Source organism: Bombina bombina, chromosome 1, assembly GCF_027579735.1.
Source record: "Bombina bombina isolate aBomBom1 chromosome 1, aBomBom1.pri, whole genome shotgun sequence".
NCBI lineage: Eukaryota > Metazoa > Chordata > Amphibia > Anura > Bombinatoridae > Bombina > Bombina bombina.
In genome coordinates this window covers 1,121,757,624-1,121,782,937 of record NC_069499.1, presented here as the reverse complement: position 1 = coordinate 1,121,782,937, position 25,314 = coordinate 1,121,757,624, and the positions used below count along the sequence as shown (strand labels likewise).

The 25,314-nt window shown below is 40.5% G+C and overlaps 1 protein-coding gene across 1 annotated transcript; it reads right to left on the bottom strand.

Annotated features, from left to right (window-relative positions):
* Nucleotides 1–11,507: 11,507 nt before the first annotated feature.
* LOC128663292 (40S ribosomal protein S6-like) lies at nt 11,508–19,759 on the bottom strand. The gene is made up of 2 exons (XM_053717553.1): nt 19,466–19,759; nt 11,508–12,277 (listed from the first exon to the last, which is right to left on the bottom strand). Exons 1-2 carry the CDS (start codon nt 19,757–19,759, stop codon nt 11,567–11,569), a joined length of 1,005 nt encoding a protein of 334 aa, XP_053573528.1. The 3' UTR covers nt 11,508–11,566.
* Between the last annotated feature and the right edge of the window lie 5,555 nt (nt 19,760–25,314).

Genomic DNA, 25,314 nt, shown 5'->3' with positions numbered 1-25,314 from the left:
CACTTCCTATGTCTGCACCTAACACCCTAACATGTACCCCGAGTCTAAACACCCCTAACCTTATACTTATTAACTCCTAATCTGCATATTTTTTTTAACTCCTAATCTGCCGCTCCGTACATCGCCGCCACCTACGGTATCCCTATGTACCCCTAATCTGCTACCCCTAACATCGCCGACCCCTATATTATATTTATTAACCCCTAATCTGCCGCCCCCAACGTCGCCGCCACCTACCTACACTTATTAACCCCTAATCTGCCGACCGGACCTCACCGATACTATAATAAAGTTATTAACCCCTAATCCGCCTCACTCCCACCTCAATAACCCTATAATAAATAGTATTAACCCCTAATCTGCCCTCCCTAACATCACCGATACCTAACTTCAAGTATTAACCCCTAATCTGCCGACAGGACCTCACCGCTACTCTATTAAATTTATTAACCCCTAAAGCTAAGTCTAACCCTAACACTAACACCCCCCTAAGTTAAATATAATTTTTATCTTACGAAATAAATTATTTCTTATTAAATAAATTATTCCTATTTAAAGCTAAATACTTACCTGTAAAATAAACCCTAATATAGCTACAATATAAATAATAATTATATTGTAGCTATTTTAGGATTAATATTTATTTTAAAGACAACTTTGTATTTATTTTAACCAGGTACAATAGCTATTAAATAGTTAATAACTATTTAATAGCTACCTAGTTAAAATAATTACAAAATTACCTGTAAAACAAATCCTAACCTAAGTTACAATTAAACCTAACACTACACTATCAATAAATTAATTAAATAAAATACCTAAAATTATCTACAATTAAACCTAACACTACACTATCAATAAATTAATTACATAAAATACCTACAAATAAATACAATTAAATAAACTAACTAAAGTACCAAAAATAAAAAAAGAACTAAGTTACAAAAAAATAAAAAAATAATTTACAAACATTAGAAAAACATTACAACAATTTTACGCTAATTACACCTACTCTAAGCCCCCTGATAAAATAACAAAGCCCCCCAAAATAAAAAATTGCCCTACCCTATTCTAAAATACAAATAGAAAAGCTCTGTTACCTTACCAGCACTTAAAAGGGCCTTTTGCGGGGCATGCCCCAAAGAATTCTGCTCTTTTGCCTGTAAAAAAAAACTTACAATACCCCCCCACATTACAACCCACCACCCACATACCCCTAATCTAACCCAAACCCCCCTTAAATAAACCTAACACTAAGCCCCTGAAGATCTCCCTACCTTATCTTCACCACGCCGGGTATCACCGATCCATCCAGAGGAGGCTCCGAAGTCTTCATCCAAGCCCAAGCGGGGGCTGAAGAAGTCCATCATCGGGCTGAAGAGGTCCATCATCGGGCTGAAGAGGTCCATCATCGGGCTGAAGAGATCCATCATCCGGCTGAAGAAGTCCATCATCCGGCTGAAGAGGTCCATCATCAGGCTGAAGAGATCCATCATCTGGCTAAAGAGGTCCATCATCCAGCTGAAGAGGTCCATTATCGGGCTGAAGAGATCCATCATCCAGCTGAAGTCTTCTATCAAGCGGCATCTTCAATCTTCTTTCTTCCGGATCCATCTTCATCCCGCCGACGCGGAACATCCATCCTGGCCGATGACTTCGCGACGAATGACGGTTCCTTTAAATGACGTCATCCAAGATGGCGTCCCTCGAATTCCGATTGGCTGATAGGATTCTATCAGCCAATCGGAATTAAGGTAGGAAAATTCAGATTCAAGTTCAATCCGATTGGCTGATCCAATCAGCCAATCAGATTGAGCTTGCATTCTATTGGCTGCTCGGAACAGCCAATCAGAATTTTCCTACCTTAAGTCCGATTGGCTGATAGAATCCTATCAGCCAATCGGAATTCGAGGGACGCCATCTTGGATGACGTCATTTAAAGGAACCATCATTCGTCGGGAAGTCGTCGGCCAGGATGGATGTTCCACGTCGGCGGGATGAAGATGGATCCGGAAGAAAGAAGATTGAACATGCCGCTTGATAGAAGACTTCAGCCGGATGATGGATCTATTCAGCCGGATGATGGACCTCTTCAGCCGGATGATGGATCTCTTCAGACCGATGATGGACTTCTTCAGCCCCCGCTTGGGCTTGGATGAAGACTTCGGAGCCTCCTCTGGACGGATCGGTGATACCCGGCGTGGTGAAGATAAGGTAGGGAGATCTTCAGGGGCTTAGTGTTAGGTTTATTTAAGGGGGGTTTGGGTTAGATTAGGGGTATGTGGGTGGTGGGTTGTAATGTTGGGGGGGTATTGTATGTTTTTTTTTACAGGCAAAAGAGCAGAATTCTTTGGGGCATGCCCCGCAAAAGGCCCTTTTAAGGGCTGGTAAGGTAAAAGAGCTTTTCTATTTGTATTTTAGAATAGGGTAGGGCATTTTTTTATTTTGGGGGGCTTTGTTATTTTATTAGGCAGCTTAGAGTAGGTGTAATTAGCTTAAAATTGTTGTAATCTTTTTCTAATGTTTGTAAATAATTTTTTTATTTTTTGTAACTTAGTTCTTTTTTTATTTTTAGTACTTTAGTTTATTTAATTGTAGGTATTTGTATGTAATTAATTTATTGATAGTGTAGTGTTAGGTTTAATTGTAGATAATTGTAGGTATTTTATTTAATTAATTTATTGATAGTGTAGTGTTAGGTTTAATTGTAGATAATTGTAGGTGTTTTATTTAATTAATTTATTGATAGTGTAGTGTTAGGTTTAATTGTAGATAATTGTAGGTATTTTATTTAATTAATTTATTGATAGTGTAGTGTTAGGTTTAATTGTAACTTAGGTTAGGATTTATTTTACAGGTAATTTTGTAATTATTTTAACTAGGTAGCTATTAAATAGTTATTAACTATTTAATAGCTATTGTACCTGGTTAAAATAAATACAAAGTTGCCTGTAAAATAAATATTAATCCTAAAATAGCTAAAATATAATTATAATTTATATTGTAGCTATATTAGGGTTTATTTTACAGGTAAGTATTTAGCTTTAAATAGGATTAATTTATTTAATAAGAGTTAATTTATTTCATTAGATAAAAATTATATTTAACTTAGGGGGGTGTTAGTGTTAGGGTTAGACTTAGCTTTAGGGGTTAATAAATTTAATAGAGTAGCGGTGAGGTCCGATCGGCAGATTAGGGGTTAATAATTGTAGGTAGGTGGCGGCGATGTTGGGGGCGGCAGATTAGGGGTTAATAAATATAATATAGGGGTCGGCGGTGTTAGGGGCAGCAGATTAGGGGTACATAGGGATAACATAGGTTACGGCGGTTTGCGGTCGGCAGATTAGGGGTTAAAAAAATTTAATAGAGTGGCGGCGATGTGGGGGGACCTCGGTTTAGGGGTACATTGGTAGTTTATGGGTGTTAGTGTACTTTAGAGCACAGTAGTTAAGAGCTTTATGAACCGGTGTTAGCCCAGAAAGCTCTTAACTCCTGGATTTTTGCTGCGGCTGGAGTCTTGTCGTTAGAGTTCTAACGCTCACTTCAGCCAAGACTAAATACCAGAGTTAGAAAGATCCCATTGAAAAGATAGGATACGCAATTGGCGTAAGGGGATCTGCGGTATGGAAAAGTTGCGGCTGCAAAGTGAGCGTTAGACCCTTTCCTGACTGACTCTAAATACCAGTGGGCGGCCAAAACCAGCGTTAGGAGCCCCTAACGCTGGTTTTGACGGCTAACGCAGAACTCTAAATCTAGCGGTATATTTATATACATATATGAACATATAATTAAATATGGATATGAAATCATTAAAAATCACAATTTAAATACAAACTTCTACATGTATAAATTCATTAGAAAGAAACTAATATATTTTTAATGGTGGAATGAACAAATTACACCAAAAAAGCTGCTAAGTCAATATCTTTATTTAGACCTTTTGGTATCTTGGTATCTAGGGTGTGAATCCAATAGGTTTCATGTTTTCTGAGGGATAATTCCCTATCCTCATTCTGGACAGATACAAAAATTCAATGATAGTACCCCTTAGGCAAGAAGGGTCTTTATTGTGAAAATACATATAGTGTGCAGAAAGATTACGTGATTTTTTCCCCATTCTTAATATTAGTAATGTGCTCCAATAAGCGTTTTTTATAGGGGCGTGTCTTGTGGCCTACATTTTGTAGGCCACACCCACATTGGAGTAAATAGACAACAAAATCAGTTCTACAATTTACAAGGGCATTGATCTCTACTTCTTTATTATTTGAATTAGAGATTATTTTTTTAGTCACTTTATTTCCAGAATAATGATGGCTGCATGACATACAATTCACCCTATTACATTTAAAAAAAACAATTGATCTTTTTTCTAGCCAATTTGACTTTATAAAGGGTTTTTTCAATTTACTCGGAGGTAACATTGACTTTAAATTTTTATTTTTCCTAAAAACCACACTGGGTCCCCTACTGGTTACATCATCCAGAAGATTATCTTTCTTTAAAATATGCTAGTGCTTTTTAAAAATATTTTTAATGTCCAATGCTCCCTCATTATATGTTGTTATCATATTAACCCCTAGCATTTTCTTCTTGTTTTCCTTGTTTTCCCTTTTCTTGGGAAAATCCGTATTTTGTCTATTCCCATCTGGTATTGAGCTTTGGCTACCCCCAGATAATAATAATTCTCTATCTAGACCCTTAGCTTTATTATAAGCTATATCAATTATTCTATTAGAGTATCCCTTAGCTAAAAATTTGTTTTTTAGTATCATAGCTTCTATATCAAAGTCCTCTATTCTACTACAATTTCTCCTTAGGCGCTGAAATTGGCCATAAGGAATATTGTTATGACAGCTTTTAGCGTTAAGATAACCATTGCTATCTGTGGGCTTTTTGTACAGTTTACTCAGAATTTTATTATTTTGATGATACAGAATGAGGTCCAAAAATTCAATTTCATCATTATTTACTTTGTCAGTAAACATCAGGTTATAATCATTGTTATTAATATAACTGATAAACTTCCTGAGTGATCCCTCATCCCCATTCCAAATGAGTAAAATGTCATCAATAAATCTCATCCATGTGACTATATGTTCAGAGAATGGGTTATTGGCCCAGATTTGCTGTTCTTCCTAAAATCCCGTATACAGGTTAGCGAAACTGGGGGCATATTTAGTGCCCATTGCAGTTCCGCTAACACTTGAAAGAAATTATTTTTGTTTTAATGAGGAGTTTTTTCTACAGGTTAGTGGAACTGCGATGGGTCCCACAATTTGAAAGAAATACTCAGCCCAAGCCATTATGTCAAGAAAAGTTATCAACGCAAATCCACCGAAAAGGGGTCATTCTCCTGTGCCAGCTGCTCTACATGCAGCCATATGATCAAAAAGAAAAAGACCATTATTGATAGATTTGGCAACCAACATCCAATTAAAACATACATAAGCTGCAACACCATGGGAGTCATTTATGCTCTACAATGTACATGTCTGCAGACCTACATAGGAATGACGACGAGAAAACTCCATACAAGAATTATGGAACATCTCCGAAATATTCGGAATGCATCCAAAGACCTGTCCAAAGATAGAAAAATTACTTCTGTAGCTTCACACTTTATGAAGCATCACCAATCCAAGACCTCAGAACTACAATGTTACGGCATACAGAAGATATCCTTAGGGCTGAGAGGAGGTGATTTGGAAAAATCACTTCTTAAAATGGAAACTAGATGGATCTATTTGATGGATTGCGTATATCCAAAAGGAATGAACGAATTAAATAATTATTCCATGTTTACTTAAAGTAATTTAAACTTCATCCGTAACTTTGAACCAACTCACATGTATTAAAATTAAGGGTAACTTAATCTCCTAAAAGGTTCAGTTACATAAATATATTTATACTTAACAATGGAACTCTCATAATACATCCTATCATGATAAATTATCATATCACATTTTCACCTCGATATATTTCCAAATGGTATCCTTACCACTTAGATTAAGTTACCCTATTTTCAAGTGTTCCCACACACCTTCACCCTTTCACATGACGATATGTCATCTTCTATTGTTTGCGCACATATGTTTTTGTATGCGTTTAGGGTTATATGGATTAATCTATACACAACCAGGATCTAAACTCAGATGGTCAATAATTAGAATAATAATTCTTTATACCAAATGTCGAGCACCAATCACTGAGGAGACATTTAATACATGTTAGGGCACACACATTCACCAGTAGGAGAATCTAGATTATTTAAATGGCACACTGTCTATATTTTTTATCCCAGTTCCAGAGATAGTATATCTCCTTTATTTATTCATATGTTTAAAAGGTAAACACCACTAGTACTCAAAATATACCACATCAATCTATACTTGATTTCAACTATATTGTGATGTTATTTAACACTATTCCACTTCCTCACTTTCTCATATGCCAATGGTTCTATATATAATTTCTCTGTTCCTTATCACATTTTATATTCCCAAGTCACCATTATTTCCATGCCAATTTTCAGCGCTTCCCAGCACTCTTGCCCCTTAATCCAACCTTTATAACATCCCCTTTTTTTCCCACACAGCACTGCTAATACACGACCAATCTTAGATCAGCATCCAATATTGCATCAATTTAGGTACAGTTATTATCCAACCAGTCTTATGTTATACCGGTTCAAAATACAAACTCCCCTATTCATTTAAATATTAACTAATTTTGTAATAATTTTTATATTTCATCCTACAGTTATTTTCTTCATCTCTAGTTATTAGACAGTATAGAAGTTAGTAATGTATATTTAAAACACACAATCATTCCTTTTAAATCTGTCAATACAGACAATTTCTCTCAGCAACCAACCAGTTCAGCACTAACATTGTATACGTTAGATTTCCGAGCCTCCAGAAGTCAGGATGGCTCGAATTGGTTACAGATTGAATACGGGGGCGGAGTTAAGGTGATAAACACCCGAAGGCGCAAGCGCGCGCCACCTTCGAAAAAGCCGCAACTAAGACGGCGAAACATGTCAGGGGGGAGTGTTGAACCTCTTTTCAACCCCTATTATTTTTAACTTAGCAAGTAATTTAGACCGTCAAATTCAGAATATGGCTGTTAATATGCAAATATAGTAGAACTATTTGTCACCACTCAATCTGATAGCAGTACAGCGTTGTACTAATTTACAAAATAGAAACTAACCGTGTTGTGAACCAGATACTTGTATGATATTCAGTTGAACCAGTGTTTGTTCTATCTAAACGATAAGTGGCTTACAAACTGACCATAGTAACAACTATTCATACTTAATCTCTAATAGTGCCATCTAGGTGGCTCTCACTTTAGTAACGTTATAATATTGCAATATCACGTTATGTGCAACATTAGCACTTAAACCTGTAATCAAATGTAAGTTTAAATAGATATCAGCCTTCACTAAGTATCTTAACCACAAAGATACAATTGAGCGCCATATATATAGGTGCTTACATACACACTATATTAATAGGAACGTTCTTAGTGATTTTCTAGGCTGTCAGTTCAGCAATCCTTTCTATATAGTTTAAGTTGTTAAAACCTCTCCAAGAATTCATACGGTTGCCAATATTGGTACATTGTATTTATGTAGTAATTCAGCTACAATGTATAACCCATTAGAGTTCTCTGGATAGTACTCCCAACAATTGTGGTTTAATTAAACTTCAGTACATTAAATATAATTAAGTGTACATCGCCAAGATTTAAGCCATTATTATCCTCTGAGAGTGACAGTGAGTTAATGAGTGAACTAATAGAGGAAAAACTAGTTTTTGTTATTCTGCTGCTTACTATTAGATTAAAGACTGAGTATTAGTGAGATTGCTGTTATAATGCAATCCAAATATAACATAAATACTTTATTTAACAGCAGCATGCCTTTCAATCTACCTACATTCTCACATGTGTGATGCTTGAGATTTTTATCGAATCAGTGAATATTAAGAGCCACTGAGAAGAGACATCCTGCTATACTAATTGTTATACTATATGCAGGTATCAGATACACACCAATTTCAGTGCAATTATTACTCAATTGGAAATAATATCACTATTTTCCAGTTAAAGGCAGATATTAATATCACGCTCCTCAGATACCTGAAGTGACCTCAATTTCAGCACAATTACCATAATTGCAGAACCTCACCAACATTATAAACACTGTCTCTGATAACAATCCTCTAAATAATATATTTAATAAAAATCTTTTCTATTAAAAACAAAGATCGTAGAGAATTGCATTGCACAGTGGACGGTATGAGCCACTGACAAAAGACACTTTGTGACAACAATTGTTATATAATCTGTGGTTATTTTATCTACACTTATTCCTATATATTCACTTCCCAGTTATAGTGAAAATATATTGATAGTAAAATCACCACAACTATAGCTAACCCTAATAAAGAGAATGACAAACATCAGTTATTTTTCACTACATTCATGATAGACGGTGAATTCTAAAGCACATATCCTTGTTAGGATTTCAATGACCCAATATAATAGATCTGATACAATAGTAAGTACAATATAGATACTTGAGCACTACTGACTTTTGTGTGATTAAGTTACAGATGTAACTACAGTAAAATTCTGACATCTCTGTGATACTAATACAGATCTAATTATAGAATAATTCACTCTCTCAGGAGACTCTAAAACTCCAGTTCTACATTTATCACGTATCTGATGACAAGATCACTACACTTCAAATGTAACCTAGTGTTTCCCTATTTATGGGAAAAGGGGTACATTATTATAAACCATTACCGCCAAGGAGTGGTCAGATACTACGTTCTACTGGTCTAAATTATTTTGTTCTATAAGACATAAGAGAGACAGATGCGCCACATGGCCCAATATTGTTTGTTCAACAGAGTAGATGTAATCTAGTGGTGCCAATATAAACTCACAATCTAGGAAGCACTCCAGTTAGTGCAACAGAAGCAGTCTGGGATCAATCACAGTCACCCAGCAGACCGACCTCTTGGACAGAGTGGTGTGTTTCTGTGATGGAGATACAAGCAAACACAAAGGTGCCTATATGGCCTAGTACAGTTTTGAACCAGAGGATGATGTTATATATATTTGAAAATATACTCACATTTGGTAAAGCATCTTCATTGATGCTAATCAGGCAGGAAGGGATCAATTAAATTATTTTGTGTTTTTTAAACTCTATGTTGTTGTGTTCTGTTTTTTTTAATAAAACCAAAAAAGGTTAAATTTTAACTACAATCACCTAACCTCATCTCCCAAATTGATGTTGAAATTATAATTACCTATAGGGAGAGTGAAGTGCTAAATAGATGCATACTTTTTTCAACTTCTATGTTGATTTTGTCTCTCAGTTAATTCATGCATAAGCACTCAAGCTAAGGAAATTAAATCCATTTATACAAGCATCTCCCTGAACACTAGTGTAGTGCTGTTGCACCCCATTGTTTCCAATTTCCCCATAGACATCAATGGGGAGAGCCGGCTAAAAAATAGCCTAACACCTGCAATTGCGGTGCGTAAAGCTCCGTAACGCAGCCCCATATATGTCTATGGGGAAAAAAAATGTATGTTTAAACCTAACACCCTAAAATAACCCTGAGTCTAAACACCCCTAATCTGCCGCCCCCGACATCGCCGACACCTACATTACACTTATTAACCCCTAATCTGCCGCCGCCACTATACTAACGTTATTAACCCCTAAACCTCTGGCCTCCCACATCACTAATGCTAAATATATATATTAACCCCTAAACCTAACCCTAAGTCTAACCCTAACGTAACCCTAACACCCCATAACTTTAACATAATTAAAATAATTTTAAATAAAACTTAATAACTAAATAATTCCTATTTTTAAAAAAATAACCCTAAGTCTAACCCTAACGTAACCCTAACCCTAACACCCCCTAACTTTAACATAATTAAAATAATTTTAAATAAAGCTTAATAACTAAATAATTTCTATTTTAAAAAAAAATAACTTACTTACCTGTAAAATAAACCCTAAGCTAGCTACAATATAACTAATAGTTACATTGTAGTTAGTTAGGTGTTATTTTTATTTCACAGGTAAGTTTGTATTTATTTTAACTAGGTAGACTAGTTAGTAAATAGTTAAACTATTTACTAACTACCTAGTTAAAATAAATACAAACTTACCTGTAAAATAAAACCTATCCTGAGTTACACTAACACCTAACTTTACAATAAATTAAATAAATTAAAATAACAAAATACATTTATCTAAATTACAAAAAAAAGAAATTATCAAAAATAAAAACGAATTACTCCTAATCTAATAGCCCTATCAAAATAAAAAAAGCCCCCCCAACCCCCACCCCCTCCAGCCTACAGTAAACTGCCAATGGCCCTTAAAAGGGCCTTTTGCTGGGCATTGCCCCAAAGAAATCAGCTCTTTTACCTGTAAAAAAAATTACAAACAACCCACCAACAGTAAAACCCACCACTCACACAACCAAACCCCCCAAATATAACCCTATCTAAATAAACCCAAGCTCCCCATTGCCCTGAAAATGGAATTTGGATGGGCATTGCCCTTAAAAGGGCATTTAGCTCTTTTACATTGCCCAAAACCCTAAGCTAAAAATAAAACCCACCCAATAAACCCTTAAAAAAACCTAACACTAACCCCCGACGATCCACTTACAGTTTTTGAAGACCAGACATCCATCCTCATCTAGGCAGCAGAAGTCCTCATCGAAGCCGGCAGAAGTCTTCATCCAAGCGGGCATAAGTCTTCACCCATCCGGCGAGGAGCGAGTCCATCTTCAAGACATCCGGCACGGAGCATCCCCTTTTTACGATGATTGCTGAAGGATGAAGTTTCCCATTAAATTACGTCATCCAAGATTTTATATTCCGATTGGCTGATAGAATTCTATCAGCCAATAGGAATGAAGGGGGGGCTGATTGCAACAGCCAATAGGATTTTTCCCCCTTAATTCCTATTGGCTGATAGAATTTTATCATCCAATCGGAATGAAAGGGACGCCATCTTGGATGACGTCATTTAAAGGGAAACTTCATTCTTTAGCAACCATCGTAAGAAGAGGATGCTCTGCGCCGGATGTCTTGAAGATGGACCCGCTCCGCGCCAGATGAATGAAGATAGAAGATGCCGTCTGGATGAAGACTTCTGCCCACATCGATGAGGACTTCTGCCGCCTGGATGAGGATGGATGTCCGGTCTTAAAAAACTGTAAGTGGATCGTCAGGGGTTAGTGTTAGGTTTTTTTAAGGGTTTATTGGGTGGGTTTTATTTTTAGCTTAGGGTTTTGGGCAATGTAAAAGAGCTAAATGCCCTTTTAAGAGCAATGCCCATCCAAATGCCAAATTTCAGGGCAATGGGGAGCTTAGGTTTATTTAGATAGGGTTTTATTTGGGGAGTTTGGTTGTGTGGGTGGTGGGTTTTACTGTTGGGGGTTGTTTGTATATTATTTATTTTTTAGATTACAACAAAATTTATTGTATTTTTTTTTTACACCATAAGGCTTTATTTCTGACTGTATTCTGATTTGGAGGTGGATGCTCTCAATGAAGACAATCTACACCTCTTAGCGATCTGTTCCTGATGTTTCTCCTTCGCCTCCTTTGTCCTTTTAGCTAGAAGTTTGGCATAATCGGATGCCTGCTCCTTGTTCTTCTGAGTGCGCTGTTTTTTTGGGGCAATACGCCTACGTTTGTGCTGCAGAACTCTTAGCGTCACCAGATGCTGGATCTTGGGGGCCTTGGTTCTGGGTTTCTTTTTCTCCTTTGATAGAGGCTTCCTCACCACATACTGACGCACATCATCTTCTTTGGACAGGTTGAACAGCTTGTGAATTCTGCTGGCCCTTTTTGGACCCAAACGGCGGGGAACAGTATTGTCAGTTAGGCCAAGAATGTCCTTATCTCCTTTCCTGACAATAACCAAGTTCAGGACACTCAGGTTGGCATCCAAAATGCAGCCATGTACAGATTTGCGTTTGCGCTCTCCAGTTCTCCTGGGGCGGTAGCAGGAGTGACCCTTGCTCAAGAGAAGACGCACACGGCCATGAGTGAGCACACCCTGTTTCATGGGGAAACCTTGCTTGTCATTTCCACCACTGATGCACACAACATATCCCTTCCACTCATCACCTAATGGATCAGCTGAGACTTCCGTTGCCATGCGCTTTTCATAAAAGGTACGTAGTTTGCGCTCATCATCAACTTCAATAAGTTTCTGTTCCGATCAGCCAATAGAATGCGAGCTCAATCTGATTGGCTGATTGGATCAGCCAATCGGATTGAACTTGATTCTGATTGGCTGATTCCATCAGCCAATCAGAAAATTCCTACCTTAATTCCGATTGGCTGATAGAATCCTATCAGCCAATCGGAATTCGAGGGACGCCATCTTGGATGACGTCCCTTAAAGGAACCGTCATTAGTCGGGAGACAACGGAAGAAGAGGATGGATCCGCGTCGCCTGCTTCAAGATGGACCCGCTCCGCACCGGATGGAAGAAGATCGAAGATGCCGCTTGGAGAAGATGTTTGCCGGTCCGGATGTCCTCTTCTTGCCGGATAGGAGGAAGACTTTGGAGCCTCTTCTGGACCTCTTCAGCACCGGATGATGGATCGCCAACCCCCGCTTGGGTTGGATGAAGATGTTGGAGCCAGGACGGATCGGTGAACCTGGTATGGTGAAGACAAGGTAGGAAGATCTTCAGGGGCTTAGTGTTAGGTTTATTTAAGGGGGGTTTGGGTTAGATTAGGGGTATGTGGGTGGTGGGTTGTAATGTTGGGGGGGGGGTATTGTATGTGTTTTTTTTACAGGCAAAAGAGCTGAAATTCTTGGGGCATGCCCCGCAAAGGGCCCTGTTCAGGGCTGGTAAGGTAAAAGAGCTTGTAACTTTTTTAATTTAGAATAGGGTAGGGAATTTTTTATTTTGGGGGGCTTTGTTATTTTATTAGGGGGCTTAGAGTAGGTGTAATTAGTTTAAAATTGTTGTAATATTTTTCTTATGTTTGTAAATATTTTTTTATTTTTTGTAACTTAGTTCTTTTTTATTTTTTTTTGTACTTTAGCTAGTTTATTTAATTGTATTTTTTTTAGCAATTGTGTTTAATTAATTTATTGATAGTGTAGTGTTAGGTTAATTGTAGGTAATTGTAGGTAGTTTATTTAATTATTTTATTGATAGGGTAGTGTTAGGTTTAATTATATCTTAGGTTAGGATTTATTTTACAGGTAAATTTGTTATTATTTTAACTAGGTAGCTATTAAATAGTTCTTAACTATTTAATAGCTATTGTACCTAGTTAAAATAAATACCAAGTTGCCTGTAAAATAAATATTAATCCTAAAATAGCTATAATATAATTATCATTTATATTGTAGCTATATTAGGATTTATTTTACAGGTAAGTATTTAGCTTTAAATAGGAATCATTTATTTAATAAGAGTTAATTAATTTCGTTAGATGTAAATTATATTTAAGTTATGGGGGTGTTAGTGTTAGGGTTAGACTTAGCGTTAGGGGTTAATCCATTTATTATAGTAGCGGTGAGCTCCGGTCGTCAGATTAGGGGTTAATAATTGAAGGTAGGTGTCGGCGATGTTAGGGAGGGCAGATTAGGGGTTAATACTATTTATGATAGGGTTAGTGAGGCGGGTTAGGGGTTAATAACTTTATTATAGTAGCGCTCAGGTCCGCTCGGCAGATTAGGGGTTAATAAGTGTAGGCAGGTGTCGGCGATGTTGAGGGGGGCAGATTAGGGGTTAATAAATATAATATAGGGGTCGGCGGTGTTAGGGGTAGCAGATTAGGGGTACATAGGGATAACGTAGGTGGCGGCGCTTTGCGGTCGGGAGATTAGGGGTTAATTATTTTAAGTAGCTGGCGGCGACGTTGTGGGGGGCAGGTTAGGGGTTAATAAATGTAATACAGGGGTCGGCGGGGTTAGGGGCAGCAGATTAGGGGTACATAAGTATAACGTAGGTGGCGGTCGGCAGATTAGGGGTTAAAAATTTTAATCGAGTGGCGGCGATGTGGGGGGAGCTCGGTTTAGGGGTACATAGGTAGTTTATGGGTGTTAGTGTACTTTAGGGTACAGTAGTTAGGAGCTTTATGAACCGGCGTTAGCCAGAAAGCTCTTAACTCCTGCTATTTTCAGGCGGCTGGAATTTTGTCGTTAGAGCTCTAACGCTCACTTCAGAAACGACTCTAAATACCGGCGTTAGAAAGATCCCATTGAAAAGATAGGATACGCAAATGGCGTAGGGGGATCTGCGGTATGGAAAAGTCACGGCTGAAAAGTGAGCGTTAGACCCTTTAATCACTGACTCCAAATACCAGCGGGCGGCCAAAACCAGCGTTAGGAGCCTCTAACGCTGGTTTTGACGGCTACCGCCGAACTCCAAATCTAGGCCTTAGTTTTTCTATACAATCTCCGGACTCCTGCCTCTCTGGAGATATCTTTAATTTATGTGACCATAAGTTTGCTGGTAGAATGTCCAGCTTTGGCCCTTTACTCTCTTTATCTTTCTTTTTCCCTCCTTCTTACTCTTTTCTATTAGTCTTATATACTTGTTGAATCAATATAAAAGGTCCATGAGTGGCCATGATAAGCTACAAATAGGGACAAAAAAGGGTAGCTACAAGGTACTGTATGTTTTGCATGTTACTTGCAGGCTTATTATGTAACTCTATCACAAAATCGTACTGTATTATTTCATTTTCCTGTATGTTTTTATTATCCTCAATTTAAAAACAATTCTGAAGTATAGAAAGCTGCAATAATTTACATACAGCCAGGGCATGTGGCTTGCTGCTCTTTGCATTGTGAATTCCTTGTTTCATGCACTACAATAAATCCATACATGACACCATGACACTAAAAAAAATGATTGATGCACTGGTGGATTAGTTAAGGGTCTCAATACTTGCAGTAATTGAGACTATAAAAATATGAACATTTACTGTGCCTTTAATAAAGAGCAGGGGATGAGTGAACTAAAGAGAATTATCTATATTATTGTGACGGACTCCGTATACCCCAACTGGGTATCTCCACCAAAAAGACCTTCTTCAACCCTTGAATCTGTAGCTGTAGTGCTGGAAAGTGATATTTATCAAGTATCCCATCCTAATAACCAGACAAGACCAGTATTAAGGTGAAATCGGGAACTGATTTATTCACACAAACTCACAGTATTTATACACAATTGTCATCTGATAAGATCCTAATCCCATGAGGAGAACAATAACCCCCTCCAGACCAGTGACGTGCAGTAATAAGAGGCAGGGGAGGCAGTGCCTACCCTGTCCAATGAGGGAAAAAAAATAATATTTAATAAAAAATAAAAGTGGTTTTTATTTTATTAATATTTCCAGTAGTAACTGTAATGTGCGTTGAACGTATACTGTGTTGTGCGCTTGCACTGAAAAAGTGAAGCAACATCCAATGTTGCGCAATTAGGAGGCAGTGAGCCAGTCCGCTGCCATCCATTTAATTGCGCAACATGGATCAAAGTGTTGAGTCTGCTCACTTAGCTGCTGCGCCACCTACTGGTGACTCGCCGGGCCCTCTACAAGCTCCAATGGAGGCGGTTCTCAAAACCGCCTCCATGATGAGCTAGTTCACTTGACCCAATCAGCATTCAGCAGCACTGTGGGGAGGCGTGCCTGCTGGGCTGCTGAATGACAGGTGGGTCATGTGACCGCACGCGCAGAGAGACAGACTGGCGGGAAGCGACTCAGTGTTGTGGAGACGGGGAGTTGCTGAGCTGCTCTGCGTGCTGCCTAGTGTGCCACAGTCTGCAGTGCCTAGCTAGTTCTTGTGGCTGTGTTTAGGAGGTGAGGTTTGTCCTGAGCCTGGACAGGACTGTGTGGCATGCGCTACCGTAGTGGCTCTGTGCTGCCTGGAGGAGTGGGGACTGACTGAGGGACTCAGAAGTTTTTAAGCTATTACAGTACTGACTCTGGCATCAGCTTGTTGCATATTACAAGCAGTCAGTAACTATGAACTATCGCCCTGTTGCTTCCTCTATTAGAAATTCCCACACTGGTCCGATTGTGCTCATATTAATTTACTTAGTCCTCCAGCCAGACTGAGCCAATTGAGTTCAAAGAGTGACACACTGTAAGGAAAGATAAGGGAGTGAGCGGCTTGTTGACTGACTGCTGCATCTGTTTGATTGATGTGAGCAGTCCACCCAAACGGCATGATCCCAATCCCAGCACCCAGGCAGTGAGTATTGTTTTTGCTCTGAGTCAGAAGCCTGTAAAATAATGTGCAATCATCATTTTTATTCAGACCAGCAACCCTCTTGACAGCTTGAACACACAGTTAGCAGGGCAGTGTAAAGATAGGGTCTGCCCAGTGTTATTTACAGCGTCTGTGCTAAGAATGCATTCCAGAGCAGGCGTCTGTGATAAGAATGCATTCCAGAGCAGGAGCAGGGTTAAATAAACTGCATGGCTAAATATTAGTGCATGTGTTTTTTTTATTGTGCTCTAGATCTCTATGCTGCATGAAATGTAACATATAGCAAAATGGCAAAATGTACATGTATGTGTTTGTATGCATGTTTAAATGTTGTGTATATGCCTTTGTGTCTGTGTGCATGTTTCTGTATGTGTTTATATGTGTCTATGTGTGTATGTGCCTTCATGTATGTGTAGTGTGGGTCTGTATTTGTGTGTGACTGTGTATACCTGTGTGTGTATACCTGTTTGTGCTTGTGTGCTTGTCCATGTGTGTATCTTTGTGTGTGTGCTTGTCCATGTGTGTATCTTTGTGTGTGGACTGTGTGTGTCTGCATGTCTGTGTGTGTCTGCATGTCTGTGTGTGTGTCTGCATGTCTGTGTGTGTGTGTGTCTGCAATGTGCAGTGTCCCTGCACTCTCAGTGGCAGTGCCCTGTCTGTGACTGTCTGAGAGAGTGCAGCATCGAACAGCAGGCAGTGTCTGAACAGGGGGAAGAAGCTCCTGTTTGTGAACATTCAAGCCCATGCAAGGGAGACTCCGATGAAGGGTGAGAGACTGACATTGGGTTGGGGGGGTCAAAATAAATAAAAAGAATCAGAATGCTGTAGTCTAAATTTAGCTGGGAGTGTGTGAGTGTAGATGTGATCTTCTATTTTACATATGAATTCTGTGCCATGTGTACAGCTGTTGCATGTCTTTTGTGTATAGGGTTTTGCATCTGTTTGTCATGTATAGATGCTATATGTATAATGTATTGTGAATTGCATATGAGTTTATCTATGTTTTATCTGTAAAGGTGTGGCTTGTGTTTCTATGTGTATTTTGCATCCTGTGTAAAAGTATATAATATATGCTTTTGTAGATATACTGTAATTATATTTTATGGTATTTCAAGTTTATTTTGTTTCTGCAAAAATGTTTGTCAGTCCTTCTGTCTGTAAATTCTGATTCTGATTTCTGTTGTTGCTGATTTATTTATATATATATACACAGTATATATATATATATATATACACAGTATATATATATATATATATATATATATATATATATATATATACCACAGGTGTGTTCTACATTCTATTATTTTTCAGTTTTGTATGCTCTCTGCTAAGAACTGTGGATATGGTTTATACATATGGGAGTAAGTCAGGTTTGATTATGTGTTTAACTCATCTGCAGGGTTTAATAGAAAATCTTGCCATTTTATGTGATTGTGTCATCCAGCAAGACAGTGAAATACTTGGTAAATTATTATCAAGTATTTCATGGTCTTGCTGGCTGACACAATCACATAAAATAGCAAGATTTTCTATTAAACCCTGCAGAGAAGTTAAACACATAATCAAACTGGTATTAAAGCTCATTAGGAAATTTGTCATTCTTCCCATTCTTCCCTCTGTCCACAAAAGAAATAAAATATTTAAAAAGATTTGTACCACTACCTCCTCAAGTAAACAACAACATTATCTGCAAATTCTACTGCTAAGTCTAAATCTCACAAAATGGCAGGCTTGACAGCAGCAAGATAGAAGAAAACAAAATTTTTTACACAAAAGTTATAACAAAGAAAATAATACTCAGGGTGGGTGACTGTAGTATCCAATTGTCAGATTCATTCTTTTATTAAACCCTGCAGAGAAGTTAAACACATAATCACATTTGTGTCTCATGCTCATCTGTAGTGGTTTAGGAGAACCGGTTTGATTATGTGTTTAACCTCTCTGCAGGGTTTAATAGAAAATTTTCTATTAAACCCTGCAGAGAGGTTAAACACATAATCAAATCTTTAAGGCCTGGCCAGGGATTCAGGTATTTGTGTCTCATGCTCATCTGGAGTGGTTTAGGAGTACCGGCTTGATTATGTGTTTAACCTCTCTGCCTCACCAGCCTCTGACCCCACCGCACGTCACTGCTCCAGACAGTCTGGTGCCTCCATAGAGACCATAGAAACAGAGATACCCCCTAGTCAATAGGTCATAGTTTTGGGGTGATCCCAAGGGAGTGGCGGCCATTCCAGGGGATCATTAGAAAGCCCCGGACCCCCAGATGTCACAGTCCAAAAAGCGACCTGATCCATTGCTGGGGGCTGGTGCAGCAGCCTGGTAAAAATATTCAAAGAAAAGGAAATGCCCAGCACTTACTGCAACCAGGTGCACACTACAGGGCTCCTGCACATAGCCCAAAAGTCAGCTCCAAAAGTTCAAAAAGTAGCAGCACCACTTGGTTCAATATCCAACAATGTTTATTGGGACATCACAAACATTTAGCATGACATTTCGGGCCAACTGACCTTAATAATGTTGAATAAACATATGCCTTACATATGCCTATGTAAAGCCTCAATAGGAGGAGTCTAGTACCTGTACAGGTGTCTCCTAATTTTTTAACAAACATACAATGTCTGAAGATTTTAGGACTCTATCTAGTGGCTGAAAGAATATTCATATATACATATGATCAACCTAAAAAAACAGTACAAAATCACTATCCTATCTATTAAACAAACCCTATCAATACAAATATTTACCTATTAAAACAGCAACATTTCACACTAATAGAAATTAGTGTTTACACTTTAAATCTTTTTCCTTTTATTATCAGATATTTACTCATAGTATGACGTTCCAATCAATTTCCCTATTCATACCGTAGGGGATTAGGGACTGTAAGGTATAGATCCAAAAAGTCTCCCTACTCTTGAGGATTTTTTACCTATCACCCCCTCTCCTGGGTCTCAGGAGTTACCCTGGGTCTGAGAGTTTCAGAGTTGGGAACAAATTTACGGTAGTACCATGCAGTGCCAAGAAAGGCTAGGACCTGTGTCTTGGACTTGGGGGTAGGCCAGTTGGCCACTGCCTCAATCTTGGCCTGCTCTGGCCACTGCTTCCTGCATCCCACTCAGTGTCCAAGGTACTGGACCTCAGACATCCCTACCTTGCACTTGTCCTCCCAGGTATCACTGTAGATCATGATGTCGTCCAGGTATGCGCAAGCATAATCCGGGAGGCCATCAAGGAGTTGATCTACCATTCTCTGGAAGGTGGCTGGAGCATTCTTTATCCGAAATGGCATGACCCTGAACTGGTACAGGCCGAATAAAGTGATGAATGCTGGCTTTGGAAAAGAATCCGGGTCCAGAGGAATCTGCCAGTATCCCTTACAGAGATCAAGCATGGTCAGGAAGTTACACCGGGTGATGCGGTCCAATAGTTCATCAACCCGAGTCATAAGGTAGGCATTGGTTGTGGTCTGGTCGTTAAGTCTATGGTAGTCAACATAAAAACGGGTCGTACGAGCACTACTGGGGAAGCCCAAGGACTATTGGATGGCTCGATAACTCCCATATCGAGCATCTCCCTGATCTCGCTGCGCATACCATCCCTAACTGACTCGGGGACCCAGTATGCCGGTTGCCGCAAGGGCACCTGTCCCGGGGTCTCCACTCTGTACACAGCTCCAATGGTGTACCCAGGGTCCGTGGAGAACATGTCCTGCCTACTCTTTAGTAATAATCTGACTTGCTCCCACTGCAGGGTCCCAATCCTCTCATCTACTTTTACCTCTTCTGCACCTGTCTGCGCCCTATTCCGCCCGGGTAGCTTTGGCATGGGGAGACTCTGCGACTCCTCCATGGCAGAAGCACATATGGATGCTATCTCTTCCGGCCTCTCCTGGTATGCCTGGCTTCAGCATGTTCACATGAACGGTCCGGCGGACTTGTTCATCTGAACATTTGGCTACCAGGTAGATAGTGTCGCAAAGTTTTTCCATTATTCGGTAGGGCCCCTGCCAAGCGCCCTGCAGCTTATCCGACTTGGTAGAATTCAGGGCAATATATTTCTGCCCTACTTCCAGGGTGCGGTTGCGAGCATTACGGTTGTACCACCACTTCTGCTTACCCTGGCCGATCTGAAGGTTCTCCCGCACAGTGTTGGTGAGTTCCTTCAGTCGATCCCTGAACTCTAGGACATAACTTACTACACAAGGTCCTTCCTCCCCAACCAACCCTTCCCAGTGGGCTCTATGCAGGTTTAGGGGCCCCTTCACCCTTCGGCCATATACCAACTTAAAAGGAGAAAATCCGGTAGATTCCTGTGGCACCTTCCGGTAAGCAAACAGGATGTGCGGCAGGTACCTCTCCCAGTCCTTTCGAGAGGCAGAGAACATACAAAGTAGCTCCTTCAGTGCCCCATTAAACTTCTCGCATAACCCATTAGTCTGGGGATGGTATGGGGAGCTCTGTAAGGGTTTTATCCCACAAAGCCTCCATAGCTGCTGGGTGAGCTCAGCAGTAAACTGAGTCCCTTGGTCCAAGATAATCAGCCAGGGGGAAACCCACTCTGGCAAAGATCCGGAGCAGAGCATCGGCTACTGTCTCTGCCTGGGTGTTGGCCAGGGGATTGCCTCCGGGTACCGTGTAGCGTAATCTACTACTGTCAGTATATATCTTTTTCCTGAGAGACTGGGACGGGGCAATGGTCTGACGATGTCAACAGCTATCCTGCTGAATGGTTTGTCAATGATAGAGAGGGGATGCAGGGAAGTTTGGAGTGGTCACCTTTCTTTCCCACTCACTGACAGGTGTCACAAATATGGCAGTACTACCTAACGTCCCCCATAATCCCTGGCCAGAAGAAGGTTTGGGTAAGTTGGTGGAGGGTCCGAGTAATCCCTAGATGTACTGCCAGGGGAATGTCGTGCCCTATGCGTAGTAGGTCATATGGATATTATTGCGATAACACCAACTGTTGCTTGGGCATCTGCCTCCTCCCACCACCCTCTGTAACCTGGTAAAGGAGTCATCTGTTCCACTCAAAGCGGTCGCCTCCTAACCCACCTGGGTCTGCTCCCGCTCGTTCCCGGTAGGGGGCTAACGTTTGGTCACTTAACGTCTCCTGGGCAAAGTCTGAGGGGGAAGCCCAGGAGACAGGGTAATCAGTCAGGGTAGCAGGCTGGGTTGGGTGGCTTACCTGGGTCCCATCCTCCAGTGCTTCAGCATGAAGCCTGGCTTGTTGTCGGGTGGTAACAGGGCAAACATCCATGGGGGCATCCATAAGGAAGGAGGATGAGAGATGACCAAAGTCATTCCCTAGTAGAACTTCCGCCAGCAAGTGGCCCATAACACCCACCTCCACAGCACGGGAACCAGCACCCCAATCCAGGCAGACCTGTGCTGTGGGGATTCAGAGCACCTTACCCCTGGACAAGGGTAATGGTGGCTCCACTGTACCGGCTGGCCATGATGAAGATGGTTGTCGCCAGCTGCCGCTTGTACCGGGTCTATCTACCTCATGCAAGACCCCAAACTCCTCTTTGGTCCAAGCTGCTGGACTAGTGGAGCTTACTGACTCCAAACAGTGGGTTGTGGCTCTGGAAACTCCAGCTGGTGCTCTGGTCCAGTTGGTAGGAGGAGGATTCCGTGAACAATTGAACCTTACATGGCCCACTTGATCACACCTGTAGCACCGGATTCCCATCTTCTGGGGTGGAATGGGGCCAGAAGAGCGGGTTGCACCGTTGGAGCTGAAGGGTAACGGTTGGTCACTGGGAGATGAGGAGGCACTATAGGAGGGCGGACTACTGGATGGGGTTCAGGTTGAACTGTGCATCAGGAATCCACTTTGTCTGGTCAGCCAGAACTGCCTGGTCCATGGTGAGAGTCTTCCGATTCTGGGCCCATTCTCTCACCTCTGGTGGGGAGTGATCAAAGAACTGTTCCAATAGGATGAGCTTGCGCCAGGGTGGTCACTTGGCAACCTTAGAACCAGTAGTCCAGGGAGCGGGATAGCTGGTGGGCCCACTCAGTGAAGGGTTGACCTTCCCTCCATCTTAGGCTCCGGAATTTGAGATGATGAGCCTCTGGAGTGATGGCATACCTGGCCAATATGCGCTCCTTCACCCGATCATAGCTCCACTTATCTTCCAGGGGGATAGCCTAAAAAGCACCCAAAGCCCTCTCCGACAGTTTTCCGATCAGGAGGGTAACCCAGTCTGTGTTGTCAATGCCCTGCAGCTCACACTGGGTCTCAAATACCTATAGGTACCGATCAATTTCCTTCCCTCCATCTTTAAAGGCATTGAAGGCCATATGGGGTAACTTCTTCCGATGTGAAGTGGGCCCCAGATTGGTAGGTGCGGCTTCCTCTAGAGCCTTCTGGACCTCCAATATCTCTAGATGAGTGGTGTCAGCAATGATCTGGGGGCAGAGCGGCAGCCTGGTAAAGATATTCTGGAACAGTCCAAGGTGGGGGTGTGTGTGTAAAAAAACCTTGGTTCCTGCGTGAGCTCCCTCTCAGTGATCACCCCAACCCAAGCCCCCTCAAATGGGCTTCCGGGGCGACCTGGGTTAAAGTCCAGCAGGTATCTCTGGAGATTCCAGCCGGCAAATAGTTCCATAAGATTTTGACTGGGACCCGGTAAGGCAGAAGGGGTCAAGTGGGGTAGCGATCAGCTCTTTCAGGGCAAAGTTCAAACACGGTAACAACAAAAGGGACTGGGAGTAAAGCATAATGATCCAACTGGGAAGAAAGATTGCCCTTGCAGCCTGGTATCCATAACAGTCACAACCCCGAGGCAGGGCAGAGGGGAAACGCAGGAACCAGCTGCATAGCCTGACCAGAGTTATATGCCAACCTAGAGGGGTGATCTGGTGGTCTGACACTGATCCGCGACACTTATCTTGTGAAAAATCTCTGTTTTGATGTCAAGTCTGAGAGGACAAGCAGCTTCTGTGTACCTTCATTCACAAAGTGTTATCTTTCTGGCAGGAGCTAAACAAACATGTTTTGGAAATTAAAAAAAATACAAACCAGAAAGTGCAAAGCTACATTTAATAAAACTTGAAGGACATATCTAAAGTCTAAAGTAATATACAGTAGCAGGGCTGCCACTAGAAATTTTGGGGCCCCTGACTTAACCATTGATCAGGCCCCCCCCCCCCCCTCCTTTGACATGTGCAATTTTTGACCAAGTGACTAAAACGTATATGCACTTTATTCTTAAGTGTCTATTTAAACTTGGAAATGTTGCAAAGGTAGTAACATACACTGAAACACACACACACACACACACTCACACATAATGATTCACATATAGACACTCAAGCAAACACGCAAAGAAACTCAGACACTTAGCACTTGTTTACATTGGCCTGACAAGTAATGAGGTAAACTACAGTTTTGTAAAAAAAAGGTGATTTACAAAACAAAATATGGAGTTCTGATTATCTTTTTGTAAAGGAAGATGCCAACTAAATGATGACAACAGCATGCAGTGGCTGAAAGGAAAGGCCCTGAACTGCCTAAACAATAATTTAAAGGTTAAATGGTAGATTGGTGATTTCCGGAAAGGTCTCATTAGTCTCAAAGTCTGTAGAAAGATGTGAATAATCAGTAGTAAGGTCAAAAATGTCCTAAAAAGGAACAGACAATGGACACACACACACACACAAACTCAAACTTGCACATACACCCAAGGAAACACCAACAGAGACAGCCTCAGAAAACACACAAAGACATACACACACACACACACACACACATACACAGAGACACCCATAGAAAACACAGAAAGACATACATACACACCCTCACTGAGACATCCACAAAAAACACACAAATACATACACACACCCTCACAGAGACACCCACATTAAATACACACCCTCACAGAGACATCCACAGAAAACACACATACACCCTCATAGAGACATCCACAGAAACCACAGACATACACACCTACCCTCACAGAGGCATCCAGAGAAAATACACAAAGACAAACACACGCCCACCCTCACAGAGACACCCATAGAAGAAGCTTAAAGACATATGCACACACCCTCACAGACATCCACAGAAAATGCACAAAGACATACACACCCACCCTCACAAAGATACCAACAGAAAAAAAAATACATACACACTCATAGAGACACAAACCAAAGCACAAAGACATAAACACAGACACACAGAAACACTCACAGGAGGAAACATTTATGCACCTTGCATCCCCTAAATCAACAGTGTGTGACATGCATGATAAAAAAAAATGCAGAAATTAAGAGATAACTTTTTAAAGAATCATATTTGTAAATCTGCAAACAAAAATAATTCTGTGAATTCAAAATTGTACATTAATGATCTGGGTAGATGGCTAGATGAAGAAAAGTACTTTTAAAAGGTTGACATATGTTTGTTTGATATTTTCCCCATTTTCCCCAACCAAGAGCACCACTTCAAATATAGTGTACAAATGTTCTCATCTGTCAGTTGTACTTGTGGATTTTGAAAATGCTGTACTCTATATCAGTGGTTCTCAACCAAAGTGACCTCAAGGCCCGGTAAATTTTAGCTGGACATGTCCAGGGCCCGGTAGTTTTATTTATATATATATATATATATATCCACATAATAAAGCAGGCACTCTCCGTTTTAATTTTATCGTTTAAAACGATAAAATTAAAACGGAGAGTGCCTGCTTTATTATGTGGATATTTGTTTGCTTGCAAGTGCACCCCGGCAGCTGAATATTTAAAAAAGTGTGCTGGTTCCCTGCTTCTGGTGGTATTTATATATATATATATATATATATATATATAGTAAGCAGCAGAGATTTGCCCTATCAGTAACTAAGCAGTTCAATGTGGGTTTAGTGGGGGCCCTGGAGTGTGGGGGTCCTGCCGAGGGTCTGTCGCTGTGAGGGACATGGAGTGTGAGGTCTGGCCCTGAAGGTTTGGGGCCCTTTCTTTAGCCCTTAATGTTGGGGTTCCTGGCTGTTGAGGTTGA

Coding starts and splice junctions, on each gene's coding strand:
- LOC128663292 (XM_053717553.1), bottom strand. CDS start 19,759: ATGACTCGGGTTGATGAACTATTGGACCGCATCACCCGGTGTAACTTC. Junction 12,278..19,465: donor CCTGGGAGGACAAGTGCAAG/GTAGGGATGTCT, acceptor TGATCGGAACAG/AAACTTATTGAAGTTGATGA.